This window comes from Oncorhynchus mykiss, chromosome 1, assembly GCF_057628025.1.
Source record: "Oncorhynchus mykiss isolate SJ-2025 chromosome 1, ASM5762802v1, whole genome shotgun sequence".
Taxonomy (NCBI): Eukaryota; Metazoa; Chordata; class Actinopteri; order Salmoniformes; family Salmonidae; genus Oncorhynchus; species Oncorhynchus mykiss.
The window spans coordinates 2,241,336-2,259,022 of record NC_143022.1 but is presented as its reverse complement, the minus strand read 5'-3'; the positions used below and the strand labels follow the sequence as shown (position 1 = coordinate 2,259,022).

The following is a 17,687-nucleotide window of genomic DNA, read 5'->3' as shown; positions in this document are numbered from 1 at the left end:
AGGACAACACAAATACACAACTACAGTCACAACTACTGCAGGACAACACAAATACACAAATACAGTCACAACTACTGCAGGACAACACAAATACGCAAATACAGCCACAACTACTGCAGGACAACACAACTACAGTCACAACTACTACAGGACAACACAAATACACAACTACAGTCACAACTACTGCAGGACAACACAAATACACAAATACAGTCACAACTACTGCAGGACAACACAAATACACAACTACAGTCACAACTACTGCAGGACAACACAACTACAGTCACAACTACTACAGGACAACACAAATACACAAATACAGTCACAACTACTGCAGGACAACACAAATACACAAATACAGTCACAACTACTGCAGGACAACACAAATACACAACTACAGTCACAACTACTACAGGACAACACAAATACACAACTACAGTCACAACTACTGCAGGACAACACAAATACACAAATACAGTCACAACTACTGCAGGACAACACAAATACACAACTACAGTCACAACTACTACAGGACAACACAAATACACAACTACAGTCACAACTACTACAGGACAACACAAATACACAAATACAGTCACAACTACTACAGGACAACACAAATACACAACTACAGTCACAACTACTGCAGGACAACACAAATACACAACTACAGTCACAACTACTACAGGACAACACAAATACACAACTACAGTCACAACTACTACAGGACAACACAAATACACAACTACAGTCACAACTACTACAGGACAACACAAATACACAACTACAGTCACAACTACTGCAGGACAACACAAATACACAAATACAGTCACAACTACTACAGGACAACACAAATACACAAATACAGTCACAACTACTGCAGGACAACACAAATACAGTCACAACTACTACAGGACAACACAAATACACAAATACAGTCACAACTACTGCAGGACAACACAAATACACAAATACAGTCACAACTACTACAGGACAACACAAATACACAACTACAGTCACAACTACTGCAGGACAACACAAATACACAACTACAGTCACAACTACTGCAGGACAACACAAATACAGTCACAACTACTGCAGGACAACACAAATACACAACTACAGTCACAACTACTACAGGACAACACAAATACACAACTACAGTCACAACTACTGCAGGACAACACAAATACACAACTACAGTCACAACTACTACAGGACAACACAAATACACAACTACAGTCACAACTACTGCAGGACAACACAAATACACAACTACAGTCACAACTACTACAGGACAACACAAATACACAAATACAGTCACAACTACTGCAGGACAACACAAATACACAACTACAGTCACAACTACTGCAGGACAACACAAATACACAACTACAGTCACAACTACTACAGGACAACACAAATACAGTCACAACTACTGCAGGACAACACAAATACACAAATACAGTCACAACTACTGCAGGACAACACAAATACACAACTACAGTCACAACTACTGCAGGACAACACAAATACACAACTACAGTCACAACTACTGCAGGACAACACAAATACACAACTACAGTCACAACTACTACAGGACAACACAAATACACAACTACAGTCACAACTACTACAGGACAACACAAATACACAACTACAGTCACAACTACTGCAGGACAACACAAATACACAACTACAGTCACAACTACTACAGGACAACACAAATACAGTCACAACTACTGCAGGACAACACAAATACACAAATACAGTCACAACTACTACAGGACAACACAAATACACAACTACAGTCACAACTACTACAGGACAACACAAATACACAACTACAGTCACAACTACTGCAGGACAACACAAATACACAACTACAGTCACAACTACTGCAGGACAACACAAATACACAACTACAGTCACAACTACTACAGGACAACACAAATACACAACTACAGTCACAACTACTGCAGGACAACACAAATACACAACTACAGTCACAACTACTGCAGGACAACACAAATACACAACTACAGTCACAACTACTACAGGACAACACAAATACACAACTACAGTCACAACTACTGCAGGACAACACAAATACACAACTACAGTCACAACTACTGCAGGACAACACAAATACACAACTACAGTCACAACTACTGCAGGACAACACAAATACACAACTACAGTCACAACTACTGCAGGACAACACAAATACACAACTACAGTCACAACTACTGCAGGACAACACAAATACACAACTACAGTCACAACTACTGCAGGACAACACAAATACACAACTACAGTCACAACTACTGCAGGACAACACAAATACACAACTACAGGCACAACTACTGCAGGACAACACAAATACACAACTACAGTCACAACTACTACAGGACAACACAAATACACAACTACAGTCACAACTACTACAGGACAACACAGCTACAGTCACAACTACTACAGGACACAGCTACAGCCACAACTACGATAGGACAACACAACTACAGTCACAACTACTACAGGACAACACAACTACAGTCACAGCAGCATGTTTGGTTACACAGGGCTTGTGCGTACCTACAGTACCTACAGTGCCTACAGTACCTACAGTACCTACAGTACCTACAGTGCCTACAGTGCCTACAGTACCGACAGTGCCTACAGTACCGACAGTGCCTACAGTACCGACAGTGCCTACAGTACCTACAGTGCCTACAGTGCCTACAGTGCCTACAGTGCCGACAGTGCCTACAGTGCCTACAGTACCTACAGTACCTACAGTACCTACAGTGCCTACAGTACCTACAGTGCCTACAGTGCCTACAGTACCGACAGTGCCTACAGTACCGACAGTGCCTACAGTACCGACAGTGCCTACAGTACCTACAGTGCCTACAGTGCCTACAGTGCCTACAGTGCCGACAGTGCCTACAGTACCTACAGTGCCTACAGTGCCTACAGTACCTACAGTGCCTACAGTACCGACAGTGCCTACAGTACCGACAGTGCCTACAGTACCGACAGTGCCTACAGTACCGACAGTGCCTACAGTGCCTACAGTGCCTACAGTGCCGACAGTGCCTACAGTACCGACAGTGCCTACAGTACCGACAGTGCCTACAGTACCTACAGTGCCTACAGTGCCTACAGTGCCTACAGTACCGACAGTGCCTACAGTGCCTACAGTACCTACAGTGCCTACAGTACCGACAGTGCCTACAGTACCGACAGTGCCTACAGTACCGACAGTGCCTACAGTACCGACAGTGCCTACAGTGCCTACAGTACCTACAGTGCCTACAGTGCCTACAGTGCCGACAGTGCCTACAGTACCGACAGTGCCTACAGTACCGACAGTGCCTACAGTACCGACAGTACCGACAGTGCCTACAGTGCCTACAGTACCGACAGTGCCTACAGTACCTACAGTGCCTACAGTGCCTACAGGGCCTACAGTACCTACAGTACCTACAGTGGCATCAGTGGCATCAGGAAGTATTCACACCCCTCCACTTATGACACATTTTGTTGTGTTACTGCCTGAATTCAAAATGGATTAAATGTTTTTTCACACAATACCCCACAATGACAGAAATATCTCATTTATACCGATCAAAAATATAAACACAACATGTTGTGTTGGTCCCATGTTTCATGAGCTGAAAAAAACAAAAAAACAATATATATTAAAAAATAAGATATTTTCCATACACACAAAAAAGCTATTATTATTATTATTATTATTTCTCTCAAATGTTGAGCACAAATTTGGTTACATCCTTATTAGTGAACATTTTTCATTTGCCAAGATAATTGATCCACCTGACAGGTGTGGCATATAAAGAAGCTGATTAAACAGCATGATCATTGCACAGGTGCACCTTGTGCTGGGGACAATAAAAGGCGCAGTTTAGTCCCACAACACAAGGCCACTGATGTCTCAAGTTTTGACAGAGCGTGCAATTGGCATGTTGACTGCAGGAAGTTCCACCAGAGCTGTTTCCAGAGAATTTAATGTTCATTTCTCTACCATAAGCCACCTACATTTTTGAGAATTTGGCAGTACGTCCACATGGCCTCACAACCGCAGACCATGTGTAACCACGCAAGCCCAGGACCTCCACATCTGGCTTCTTCACCTGCGGGATCATCTGAGGGGGGAGGAAGAGAGGTGCCGAGGAGTATTTGTCTCTAATAAAGCCCTTTGTGGGGGAAAACTAATTCTGATTGGCTGGGCCTGGCTCCTCAGTGGCTCTTCCAGGCCCACCCATGGCTGCAATCCTGCTCAGTCATGTGAAATCCATCGATGAGGGCCTAATGAAATTATTTAAATTGAGTGAGTAAAATATTTGAAATTGTTGCATGTTGCGTTTATATTTCTGTTCAGTATACAGTAGTCACACCCAAGTCAATACTTGGGCAGTAATTACTTTCTGGGTGAGTCTCTAAGATCTTTACACACCTGGATTGTGCAACATTTGCCCATTATTCTCTTCAAAATTCATCAAGCTCTGTCGAATTGGTTGTTGATCATTGCTAGACAACCATTTTCAGGTTGTGCCATAGATTTTCAAGTAGGTTTAAGTCAAAACTCGGACACTCAGGAACATCAACTGTCTTATTGGTAAGCAACTCCAGTGTAGATTTGGCCTTGTGTTCTACGTTATTGTCGTGTTGAAAGGTGAATTAATCTCCCAGTGTCTGATGGAAAGCAGACTGAACCAGGTTTTCCTCTAGGATTTTGCCTTTGCTTAGCCCCATTCCTTTCCTTTTTTTATCCAGAAAAAACAGTTCATTGGTTTAACACATTTTTTTGCAGTATTACTTTAGTGCCTTGTTGCAAACAGATTGCCCAGCAACATCACTGCTCTAGAGGAGATCTGCATGGAGGAATAGGCCAAAATACCAGCAACAGTGTGTGAAAACCTTGTGAAGACTTATAGAAAACGTTTGACCTCTGTCATTGCCAACAAAGGGTATATAACAAAGTATTTGGATAAACTTTTGGTTATTGACCAAATACTTATTTTCCACTATAATTTGCAAATAAATTCATAAAAAATCCTACAATGTGATTTTCTGGATTTTTCCCCCTCATTTTGTCTGTCATAGTTGAAGTGTACCTATGATGAAATGTACAGGCCTCTCTCATCTTTTTAAGTGGGAGAACTTGCACAATAGACTAAATACTTTTTTGCCCCACTGTATTCCACTTTGGTATTGTGTGCAGGCCAGCAACAACAACAAAAATAATCTACATTTAAAAATTCAGACTGTAACAACAAACTGTGGAAAAAGTCAAAGGGTGTGAATACTTTAAGGCACCAGGTGTAGAACCCATCCATCATGGGTATAGAACCAAGACACTGTGTCTATTACTCTGGTCAGCCCCATCCATCATGGGTATAGAACCAAGACACTGTGTCTATTACTCTGGTCAGCCCCATCCATCATGGGTATAGAACCAAGACACTGTGTCTATTACTCTGGTCAGCCCCATCCATCATGGGTATAGAACCAAGACACTGTGTCTATTACTCTGGTCAGCCCCATCCATCATGGGTATAGAACCAAGACACTGTGTCTATTACTCTGGTCAGCCCCATCCATCATGGGTATAGAACCAAGACACTGTGTCTATTACTCTGGTCAGCCCCATCCATCATGGGTATAGAACCAAAACACTGTGTCTATTACTCTGGTCAGCCCCATCCATCATGGGTATAGAACCAAGACACTGTGTCTATTACTCTGGTCAGCCCCATCCATCATGGGTATAGAACCAAGACACTGTGTCTATTACTCTGGTCAGCCCCATCCATCATGGGTATAGAACCAAGACACTGTGTCTATTACTCTGGTCAGCCCCATCCATCATGGGTATAGAACCAAGACACTGTGTCTATTACTCTGGTCAGCCCCATCCATCATGGGTATAGAACCAAGACACTGTGTCTATTACTCTGGTCAGCCCCATCCATCATGGGTATAGAACCAAAACACTGTGTCTATTACTCTGGTCAGCCCCATCCATCATGGGTATAGAACCAAGACACTGTGTCTATTACTCTGGTCAGCCCCATCCATCATGGGTATAGAACCAAGACACTGTGTCTATTACTCTGGTCAGCCCCATCCATCATGGGTATAGAACCAAGACACTGTGTCTATTACTCTGGTCAGCCCCATCCATCATGGGTATAGAACCAAGACACTGTGTCTATTACTCTGGTCAGCCCCATCCATCATGGGTATAGAACCAAAACACTGTGTCTATTACTCTGGTCAGCCCCATCCATCATGGGTATAGAACCAAGACACTGTGTCTATTACTCTGGTCAGCCCCATCCATCATGGGTATAGAACCAAGACACTGTGTCTATTACTCTGGTCAGCCCCATCCATCATGGGTATAAACCAAGACACTGTGTCTATTACTCTGGTCAGCCCCATCCATCATGGGTATATAGTTAGTGTGAAATAAAATGCTACCGTTGTTCTGTGTAGAGTAATGGTAGCGTTGTTCTGTGTAGAGTAATGCTACCGTTGTTCTGTGTAGAGTAATGGTAGCGTTGTTCTGTGTAGAGTAATGCTACCGTTGTTCTGTGTAGAGTAATGGTAGCGTTGTTCTGTGTAGAGTAATGGTAGCGTTGTTCTGTGTAGAGTAATGGTAGCGTTGTTCTGTGTAGAGTAATGGTATCGTTGTTCTGTGTAGAGTAAGGGTACCGTTGTTCTGTGTAGACAGAGAAACGTTGTGTTCCTGTAGAGGTGGTGATTCAGGTCTGTTCAGGTCGTTATCCATGGCCCCCAGGAGGCTGGCGTAGTCTGGGTCCTCTCCCCCAGAACAGCACCTTCTGTGGGGCAGAGACGACCCTGACCCAGGGCCCCCGTTCTGGAGGTCCAGGAGTCCTCCTCCCTGCTGCCTCTTGGAGCTCCGCGCCTTCCGATTGATCAGCTGACAGGAAACCGGGGCGCCATTGGCTAGCTGGGAGGAAGAGAAGGTGGAGGAAGCTTGCATAGTTGATCGATCAAAGTCCATCCTGGCTCTCTGTCCATCAAGGTCCACGGAGGCTCTGCTGTTTCGGCTCCCGACCCGGGACACCTCGCTACCAGAACCATACATCCCCCTGGTCGGGTTCTGGTGGGCGTCGCTGAAATCATTCAAGCTAAAAGGACAAAGAATAGTGGGGAGGTTACACGTTTAGAAGATGTAACAGGTCTCTCCACAAGAGGACCATTATATACCTCCATACGGGTGGGCCATCTGTGATGCAAGACACTTTAATGACAAACACATCTATCTTTTACAAAGAGGAAGTCGGACTTACTTAGCATCACTTGAAATGCGTACTATTTCCCTGAGATCGAAGGGTCTGCCCGTCTCCATGGGAGAGTCCAGAGACAGATGTCTCTTAAAGGGCTCCCAGATCCCCTGGGCTTCCAGGTAGGCTATAGCAATCACCAGCAGGAACATGGAGCTATTGAGGAGAAGAGCCAGGTTAACAGGGTGCTACAGAACAGAGAGAAGAGCCATGTTAACAGGGAGCTACAGAACAGAGAGAGGAGCCATGTTAACAGGGAGCTACAGAACAGAGAGAAGAGCCATGTTAACAGGGAGCTACAGAACAGAGAGAAGAGCCATGTTAACAGGGAGCTACAGAACAGAGAGAAGAGCCATGTTAACAGGGAGCTACAGAACAGAGAGAAGAGCCATGTTAACAGGGAGCTACAGAACAGAGAGAAGGGCCAGGTTAACAGGGAGCTACAGAACAGAGAGAAGAGCCATGTTAACAGGGAGCTACAGAACAGAGAAAAGAGCCCTGTTAACAGGGAGCTACAGAACAGAGAGAAGAGCCATGTTAACAGGGAGCTACAGAACAGAGAGAAGAGCCATGTTAACAGGAAGCTACAGAACAGAGAAAAGAGCCATGTTAACAGGGAGCTAACAGGGAGCTACAGAACAGAGAGAAGAGCCATGTTTAACAGGGAGCTACAGAACAGAGAGAAGAGCCATGTTAACAGGGAGCTACAGAACAGAGAAAAGAGCCATGTTAACAGGGAGCTACAGAACAGAGAGAAGAGCCATGTTAACAGGGAGCTACAGAACAGAGAGAAGAGCCATGTTAACAGGGAGCTACAGAACAGAGAGAAGAGCCATGTTAACAGGGAGCTACAGAACAGAGAGAATAGTTTATTACCACATCACTTAACTTCCTGCCTAGCAACAAAGATGTAGTGTTTGGAGAAAAGGAGGAGACTCCACCTAAAGGGGGGTCCTGGTGGAAACATGTATTTTCAGCTGTTTAGGTGAATAAACTTGGTTTGTCCGTTAGTTTTACTTATTTATTTAGAATCTAACAGTACTTTGTTGAAGCATCTTGGACAGTGATTATAGCCTTGAGTCTTCTTGGGTATGATGCTACAAGCTTGGTACACCTGTATTTGGGGAGTTTCTCCCATTCTTCTCTGCAGATTCTCTCAAGCTCTGTCAGGTTGGATGGGGAGCGTCGCTGCACAGCTACGTTCAGGTCTCTCCAGAGATGTTTGATCAGATTCAAGTCTGGTCTCTGACTGGGCCACTCAATGACATTCAGAGACTTGTCCCGAAGCCACTCCTGCGTTATTTTGGCTGTGTGCTTAGGGTCGTTGTCCTGTTGGAAGGTGAACTTTCGCTCCAGTCTGAGGTCCTGAGAGCTCTGGAGCAGGTTTTCATCAAGGAGCTCTGTACTTTGCTCCGTTCATCTTTCCCTCAAACCTGACTAGTCTCCTAGTCCCTGCCTCTGAAAAACATCCCCACAGCATGATGCTGCCACCACCATGCTTCACCTTAGGGATGGTGCCAGGTTTCCTCCAGACGTGACGCTTGGCATTCAGGGCAGAGTTCAATCTTGGTTTCATCAGACCAGAAAATCTCGTTTCTCATGGTCTGAGAGTCCTTTAGGTGCCTTTTGGAAAACTCCAAGTGGGTTGTCATGTTCCTTTTAAAACTTCTTTGGGCTAGGGGGAAGTATTTTGATGTCCGGATGAAAAGCCCAAAGTAAACTGCCTGCTACTCAGGCCCAGAAGCTAGGATATGCATATGATTGGTAGATTTGGACAGAAAACACTCTAAACACTAAATCCATCCAGGAAGTGGGATTTTTTTTGATGCGAGTGGTTTTCCATTGAAAGCCTATTGACTATGTAATGGGTTAGGGCCCAGATTGCAGTTCCTATGGCTTCCACTAGATGTCAACAGTCTTTAGACATGGGTTCAGGCTTGTTTTCTGAAAATAACCTTTCTGTCAGTGGACTGTAGAATCATGCAGTACTGGTTTGCGCGCGTGACTCAGTGCGCGCCCTTCGTTCTTTTTCCTTTCTATTGAATATGCTATATTATTGTCCGGTTGAAAAATGATTGATTATTTAGATAATTGACAGCCTGAGGATTAGTTATAAACATCGTTTGACATGTTGACAAACTTTACCGGTATTATTAGCACGTATTCGTCTGCATGTTTTGACCGCCTTTGAGTCAGTGGATTACTGAACAAAACGCGCCAACAAAGCTGAGTTTTTGGGATATAAAGAGGGACTTTATCGAACAAAAGGACCATTTGTTATGTAGCTGGGACCCTTGTGATTGCAACGAGATAAAGATATTCAAAGGTAAGCAATTTATTTTATTGCTATTTCTGACTTTCGTGACTCCTCTGCTTGGTTGGAAAATGTTTTTATGCTTTTGTGTGCGGCGCGCTGTCCTCAGATAATACATGTTATGCTTTTGCCATAAAGCCTTTTTGAAATCTGACAAAGTGGCTGGATTAACTTCTTTGGGACTGGGGGGCAGTATTGAGTAGCTTGGATGAATAAGGTGCCCAGAGTAAACTGCCTGCAATAATATGCATATTATTAGTACATTTGGATAGAAAACACTCCAAAGTTTCTAAAACTGTTTGAATGATGTCTGTGAGTATAACAGAACTCATATGGCAGGCAAAAACCTGAGAAAAAATCCAACCAGGAAGTGGGAAATCTAAAGTTTGTAGTTTTTCAACTCATGCCCTATCGAAGATACAGTGGGATATTGGTCATATTGCACTTCTTAAGGCTTCCACTAGACATCAACAGTCTTTAGAATCTTGTTTGATGCTTCTACTGTGGAGTGGGGGCTCATAAGGGCTATTTGAGCCAGGTGTCTGGCAGAGTGCCATGAGCTCGTGACGCGCATTCATGTGAAAGTTAGCTTGCGTTCCATTGTTTTTCTACAGACAAAGGAATTCTCCGATTGGAACATTATTGAAGATTTATGATAAAAACATCCTAAAGATTGATTCTATACTTCGTTTGACATGTTTCTACGAACTGTAATATAACTTTTCATCTGAACTTTCGCATGGACTTGCCGGCGTTGTTATTTTGGATTGTGTACTAAACCCGCAAACAACGAGTCATTTGGACATAAATGAGGGACTTTATCGAACAAATCAAACATTTATTGTGGAACTGGGATTCCTGGGAGTGCATTCTGATGAAGATCACCAAAGGTAAGTGAATATGTGTAATGCTATTTCTGACTTCTGTTGACTCCAAAACATGGCAGATATCTGTTTGGCTGTTTTATTGTCTGAGCGCTGTACTCAGATTATGGTGTGCTTTTTCCGTAAAGTATTTTTGAAATCTGCGGTTGCATTAAGGAGAAGTGGATCTAAAATTCCATGCATAACAATTGTATATTTTATCAGTGTTTATTATGAGTATTTATGTATATTGATGTGGCTCTCTGCAAAATCACCAGATGTTTTTGGAACTACTGAACATAATGTGCCAATGTATACTGAGATTTTTAACTTTATCAAACAAAACATACATGTATTGTGTAACATGAAGTCCTATGAGTGTCATCTGATGAAGATCAGCTTTTTGTGCCCCCTATCTTTGGCTGGAAAAATGGCTGTGTTTTTCTATGACTTGGCTCTGACCTAACAATAGTTTGTGGTGCTTTCACCATAAAAGCCTATTTGAAATCGGACAATGCGGCTGGATTTACAACAAGTTCATCTTTAAAATGGTGTAAAATACTTGTATGCTTGAGGAATTTTAATTATGGGATTTCTGTTGTTTTGAATTTGGCGCCCTGCACTTTCACTGGCTGTTGTTGAGGTGGGACGCTACCTTCCTATTGGTGCCAGAGAGGTTAATTGATCAAATTTACGCCAACCCAGGACTGTATCCCAGATGGCATCCTAATCCCTACATAGGGCTCTGGTCTAAAGTAGTGCACTACATAGGGAATAGGGCTCTGGTCTAAAGTAGTCCACTACATAGGGAATAGGACTCTGGTCTAAAGTAGTGCACTATATAGGGAATACTACCGTCCCAAATATCCCAGAGAGGTTAACAATAACTTAATATTTTAACCGATATATAACACTTGTATTTTCATGAATGTTTATTATTTTTATATATTATTACTATTTATGTCATTTGAATTAGGCGCTCTGCAATTTCACCGGATGTTGTCGGGGTCGCTAGCAGCACGCCTTGCCCAAAGAGGATTTAAGAGGAGTGGCTTCCATCTGGCCACTCTACCATAAAGGCCTGATTGGTGGAGGGCTACAGAGATGGTTGTCCTTCTGGAAGGTTCTCCCATCTCCACAGAGGAACTGTGGAGCTCTGTCAGAGTGACCATCGGGTTCTTGGTCACCCCTGACCAAGGCCCTTCTCCCCCAATTGCTCAGTTTGGCTGGGCAGTCACCTCTAGGGAGAGTCTTGGTGGTTCCAAACTTCTTCCATTTAAGAATAATGAAGGCCACTGTGTTCTTGGGGACCTTCAATCTGCAGACATATATTGTGCCTCGACACGATCCTGTATCGGAGCGCTACGGATAATTCGACCTCATGCCTTTCTAAATCATGTCCAATCAATTGAATTTACCACAGGTGGACTCCAATCAAGTTGTAGAAACATCCCAAGGAAGATCAATGGAAACAGGATGCACCTGAGCTCAATTTAGTGTCACATAGCAAAGGTTCTGTAAATAATTAGCGTCAGCTACGTTCCACAACCAGCATTTCAAGGCTGCAGTGCCATGCCCGCAGCTATAACCCAGATTGCAGTTCCTATGGCTTCCACTAGATGTCAACAGTCTTTAGACATGGTTTCAGGCTCCCCCTCGTTACGTTGCAACACACCTGGGGCCTCATTTATAACCATAAGGTTCTGTTTTAGTCAGCACAGGTGAAGCTACTGGCCGGACGCCGGAGGCTGAGCTCACCGGACATTTGCTGGAATCTCACGAACATTGTCTTACGAAAAAAAAAAGAAAAGCAGGAAAGGACAGAATCGCCTGGATAGCAGCCCAGCTATTTAATCTTCTAGGTTAAGTTCATCTTCTGTGTGTTGAACCTCATGTTCCAGCCTAGCCTGGTTTAAGCCTCTGTGTGTTGAACCTCATGTTCCAGCCTAGCCTGGTTTAAGCCTCTGTGTGTTGAACCTCATGTTCCAGCCTAGCCTGGTTTAAGCCTCTGTGTGTTGAACCTCATGTTCCAGCCTAGCCTGGTTTAAGCCTCTGTGTGTTGAACCTCATGTTCCAGCCTAGCCTGGTTTAAGCCTCTGTGTGTTGAACCTCATGTTCCAGCCTAGCCTGGTTTAAGCCTCTGTGTGTTGAACCTCATGTTCCAGCCTAGCCTGGTTTAAGCCTCTGTTTGTTGACCCTTTGTTACTGTTTCTCATCATTGCCATCCTGCTAGACACGCCTAGCGAGTCGTTACATAGTATACCTCATGACGAGGGAGACGATGACGTATAGCTCCAGCTCCCACGAGGGTCTGGGGAGGGTCTCTGTGCAGGAGGCCAGCATGTGAAAAGGTAGAGAGGCGTTCAGGACAAACACAAACTCTGACCCTCCCTCCGTCACTAGCTTCAGCTCCCGGATCACTCTGGATGACGTGAAGTCCGGTGTAAACCTGGGATAGAGACAGACAGGAAAGGAGATGCAGTCAGCCAGTGAATAGGGGCTACCTGCTACAGACATACATACATACAGGTTACGTGTGTTAAAACCTGCCACAGTCTCTAAACACACAGTACACTGTGGCAGGTTTTAACACACGTAACCTGTATGTATGTATGTCTGTTCCTGTGCAGGTTAACCCTAACCCTTGTTCCTGTGCAGGTTAACCCTAACCTAACCCTTTTTCCTGTGCAGGTTAACTCTAACCCTTGTTCCTGTGCAGGTTAACCCTAACCTAACCCTTGTTCCTGTGCAGGTTAACTCTAACCCTTGTTCCTGTGCAGGTTAACCCTAACCCTTGTTCCTGTGCAGGTTAACCCTAACCCTTGTTCCGTGCAGGTTAACCCTAACCCTGGTTCCTGTGCAGGTTAACCCTAACCTAACCCTTTTTCCTGTGCAGGTTAACCCTAACCTAACCCTTGTTCCTGTGCAGGTTAACTCTAACCCTTTTTCCTGTGCAGGTTAACCCTAAACCCTTCTTCCTGTGCAGGTTAACCCTAACCCTTTTTCCTGTGCAGGTTAACCCTAACCCTTGTTCCTGTGCAGGTTAACCCTAACCCTTGTTCCTGTGCAGGTTAACCCTAAACCCCTTTTCCTGTGCAGGTTAACCCTAACCCTTGTTCCTGTGCAGGTTAACCCTAACCTAACCCTTTTTCCTGTGCAGGTTAACCCTAACCTAACCCTTGTTCCTGTGCAGGTTAACCCTAATCTAACCTTTGTTCCTGTGCAGGTTAACTCTAACCCTTTTTCCTGTGCAGGTTAACCCTAAACCCTTCTTCCTGTGCAGGTTAACCCTAACCCTTTTTCCTGTGCAGGTTAACCCTAACCCTTGTTCCTGTGCAGGTTAACTCTAACCCTTGTTCCTGTGCAGGTTAACCCTAACCCTTTTTCCTGTGCAGGTTAACCCTAACCTAACCCTTTTTCCTGTGCAGGTTAACCCTAACCTAACCCTTGTTCCTGTGCAGGTTAACCCTAACCTAACCCTTGTTCCTGTGCAGGTTAAATTACATTTGGTGTGATACTGCAGCACAATAAGATAGAGAATGGCTTGCTGACATCTGTGAACCACAACAAGACTCTCACAATAATTCACGTGCCTAAAATAAGGAAGTACCTAGATAATTTATCAGCAGGGCATTATTGTACAATTGGGTACTTAAGTTAGTTCATCAGTGCATCTTAATAGCAGAAACATTTACAAAGAGTCCCTCTGTGAAATTTACAGCCGTTTATAGCAAACCAACTGAACAGGGTGCAATTGTGTTGTTTGTCAAATGAAGTGGCCAACACAAACACCTCCACATTGTAAAGCTGTTTGTCATGAGCCAGCAGAGTTCATGTCGAGTCTCTTTAGAGGCTAGAGGTGAAGAGGAGCGACAAGCAGCACAGAGGAACAAGGAGCACATTCATCCTCAGTAAGACAGGTAACACACAGCGTGTGGCTGAAGACCCGTGTTAATAGAGCTGTGAGGACGCGAGGAGAGAACACACACGTCTGACTGCTAGCGTTTGCTCAGTGGCTGGTTACAAGGCCTCTAATCATCTTTTGACCCATTTCGGTTCCGCAGACCAGAGCGCCTCTCGGTTCCGCAGACCAGATCGCCTCTCGGTTCCGCAGACCAGAGCGCCTCTCGGTTCCGCAGACCAGAGCGCCTCTCGGTTCTAGAGCGCCTCTCGGTTCAGTAGACTAGAGCTCCTCTCGGTTCAGTAGACTAGAGCTCCTCTCGGTTCAGTAGACTACAGCTCCTCTCAGTTCAGTAGACTAGAGCTCCTCTCGGTTCAGTAGACTACAGCTCCTCTCGGTTCAGTAGACTACAGCTCCTCTCGTTCAGTAGACTAGAGCTCCTCTCGGTTCAGTAGACTACAGCTCCTCTCAGTTCAGTAGACTACAGCTCCTCTCAGTTCAGTAGACTACAGCTCCTCTCAGTTCAGTAGACTAGAGCTCCTCTCGGTTCAGTAGACTACAGCTCCTCTCAGTTCAGTAGACTACAGCTCCTCTCAGTTCAGTAGACTACAGCTCCTCTCGGTTCCGTAGACTACAGCTCCTCTCGTTCAGTAGACTACAGCTGCTCTCAGTTCAGTAGACTACAGCTCCTCTCAGTTCAGTAGACTACAGCTCCTCTCCTCAGCTATATTTCACATTACAAGACACCATCAAATTAATGTGATTAATTTGCGTTAGAAGCTATTAAAGCCATTTATTTACAGGAATCCATTTCTGCACCATAGAATGACGGATAAGCCCATCCTGTCGCCACTTGGCCTCTGATGGACACTGTAATGTATCTTATCAGTAAGTGAATGGTGAAAGAGGACTCTATGATATGTGAGTAAACAAAACTACTAAACAGCTGCTGTGATTTTACAAACAATTGGCTGAACTTACAGTATCACTAGGTCTTCAGAAGCGTTTGGTTTAAGTGTAAATTGCTGACAGTTGAGAACTTTGAATCCGTATCCTTGGCAGGGCTGGCCGTTGATCTCTGCAGAGCGGATATACAAGGGGAGTAGACCAGCGTTCTCCACCCTGAAGGTTCTTCTCAGAGTGGACTTGGGCTCTTTGGACTTGATCTCTGCAAAGGAACAGTGACGAGGGGAAAGATGTGTTAAAGAGTAATATTGGTTGAAAATGGAGATTTGATAGTGCATTGGTGAGGCAGGGTTTTGAACATGATTGAAAGCATGATTAGCAGTGGCAGCATTATCATGAAGGGATACTGTGTCTTATCAGTCTGCACCAACTCCAACAGGGAATCGCACTTCCCTAGTTTTAGACTGGGACATAGTGACGAGGCCGTTAACTGGGTAAAGGGTAAGTCACTGGTGGTGCTGTCTTTGAGAAGTTAAAGGTCATATACAGAGTCTAGTGAGAGTCTACACGGGGCCCTGTACGGCTGCGCACGGGGCCCTGTACGGCTCCGCACGGGGCCCTGAACGGCTCCGCACGGGGCGCTGAACGGCTCCGCACGGGGCCCTAAACGGCTCCGCACGGGGCCCTGAACGGCTCCGCACGGGGCCCTGAGCGGCTCCGCACGGGGCCCTGAACGGCTCCGCACGGGGCCCTGAACGGCTCCGCACGGGGCCCTGAACGGCTCGGCACGGGGCCCTGAACGGCTCGGCACGGGGCCCTGTAAGAAATTGTAAGAAAAGGTATAGAACATATTCTAAATTAATAACAAATCCAAAACAAAGATCTCTTGATTGTGTATGTCTTCACACCCCCAGAGTTAATACGTGGTAATCTTCACCACCCCCAGAGTTAATACGTGGTGGTCTTCACACCCCCAGAGTTAATACGTGGGGGTCTTCACCACCCCCAGAGTTAATACGTGGGGGTCTTCACACCCCCAGAGTTAATACGTGGGTGTCTTCACATCCCCAGAGTTAATACGTGGTAATCTTCACACCCCCAGAGTTAATACGTGGTGGTCTTCACACCCCCAGAGTTAATACGTGGTGGTCTTCACACCCCAGAGTTAATACGTGATGGTCTTCACACCCCCAGAGTTAATGCGTGATGGTCTTCACACCCCCAGAGTTAATATGTGGTGGTCTTCACACCCCCAGAGTTAATACGTGGTGGTCTTCACATCCCCAGAGTTAATATGTGGTGGTCTTCACACCCCCAGAGTTAATACGTGGTGGTCTTCACATCCCCAGAGTTAATACGTGGTGGTCTTCACACCCCCAGAGTTAATACGTGGTGGTCTTCACACCCCCAGAGTTAATACGTGGGGGTCTTCACACCTCCAGAGTTAATACGTGGCAGAAACACCCCCAGAGTTAATACGTGGGGGTCTTCACACAACCAGAGTTAATACGTGGGGGTCTTCACACTCCCAGAGTTAATACGTGGTGGTCTTCACACCCCCAGAGTTAATACGTGGTGGTCTTCACACCCCCAGAGTTAATACGTGGTGGTCTTCACATCCCCAGAGTTAATACGTGGTGGTCTTCACACCCCCAGAGTTAATACATGGCAGAAACACCCCCAGAGTTAATACATGGCAGAAACACCCCCAGAGTTAATACGTGGTGGTCTTCACACCCCCAGAGTTAATACGTGCAGGTCTTCACACCCCCAGAGTTAATACATGGCAGAAACACCCCCAGAGTTAATACGTGGTGGTCTTCACACCCCCAGAGTTAATACGTGGGGGTCTTCACACCCCCAGAGTTAATACATGGCAGAAACACACCCAGAGTTAATACGCGGCAGAAACACCCCCAGAGTTAATACGTGGTGGTCTTCACACCCCAGAGTTAATACGTGGTGGTCTTCACACCCCCAGAGTTAATACGTGGTGGTCTTCACATCCCCAGAGTTAATACGTGGGGGTCTTCACACACCCAGAGTTAATTTTGAAAAAGATTCTACCAACTCTGCACAACTCTTAAGGTAAAAACATATCCATTGTTTTTGTCAAAATTGCTCAAGTTCAGTAAATGCGGTTGGGAATCATTGAAGGACTGTAATATCCAAAACTTCTTCGATTTTTCAAGCAGATTTAAAGTGTACCCCTCGGGAACACTTTAACAGCTATTGGAAAGCCATTCTGGTGAGTATTTGTCCCAATGAAAAATAAAACTATCCCAGGATTAGGTATTCAGAAGACCGAGGCCGGTTTTCCTCTATTTCTGTTACTTGGGCTTTGCTCCTTTCATATTTCTTTT

General features: G+C 45.0%; 1 protein-coding gene across 1 annotated transcript in view; it reads right to left on the bottom strand.

Annotated features, from left to right (window-relative positions):
* Positions 1 to 17,687, bottom strand: part of tmem131 (transmembrane protein 131) — a 121,179-nt gene that overhangs the window by 29,413 nt on the left and 74,079 nt on the right. The window contains exons 23-26 of the mRNA XM_090230378.1: positions 15,400 to 15,586; positions 12,781 to 12,966; positions 7,347 to 7,496; positions 6,745 to 7,184 (exon numbers count right to left, since the gene is read on the bottom strand). Coding sequence (XP_090086504.1) covers positions 6,745 to 7,184; positions 7,347 to 7,496; positions 12,781 to 12,966; positions 15,400 to 15,586 — 963 coding nt within the window. The remainder of the gene's footprint in view (positions 1 to 6,744; positions 7,185 to 7,346; positions 7,497 to 12,780; positions 12,967 to 15,399; positions 15,587 to 17,687) is intronic.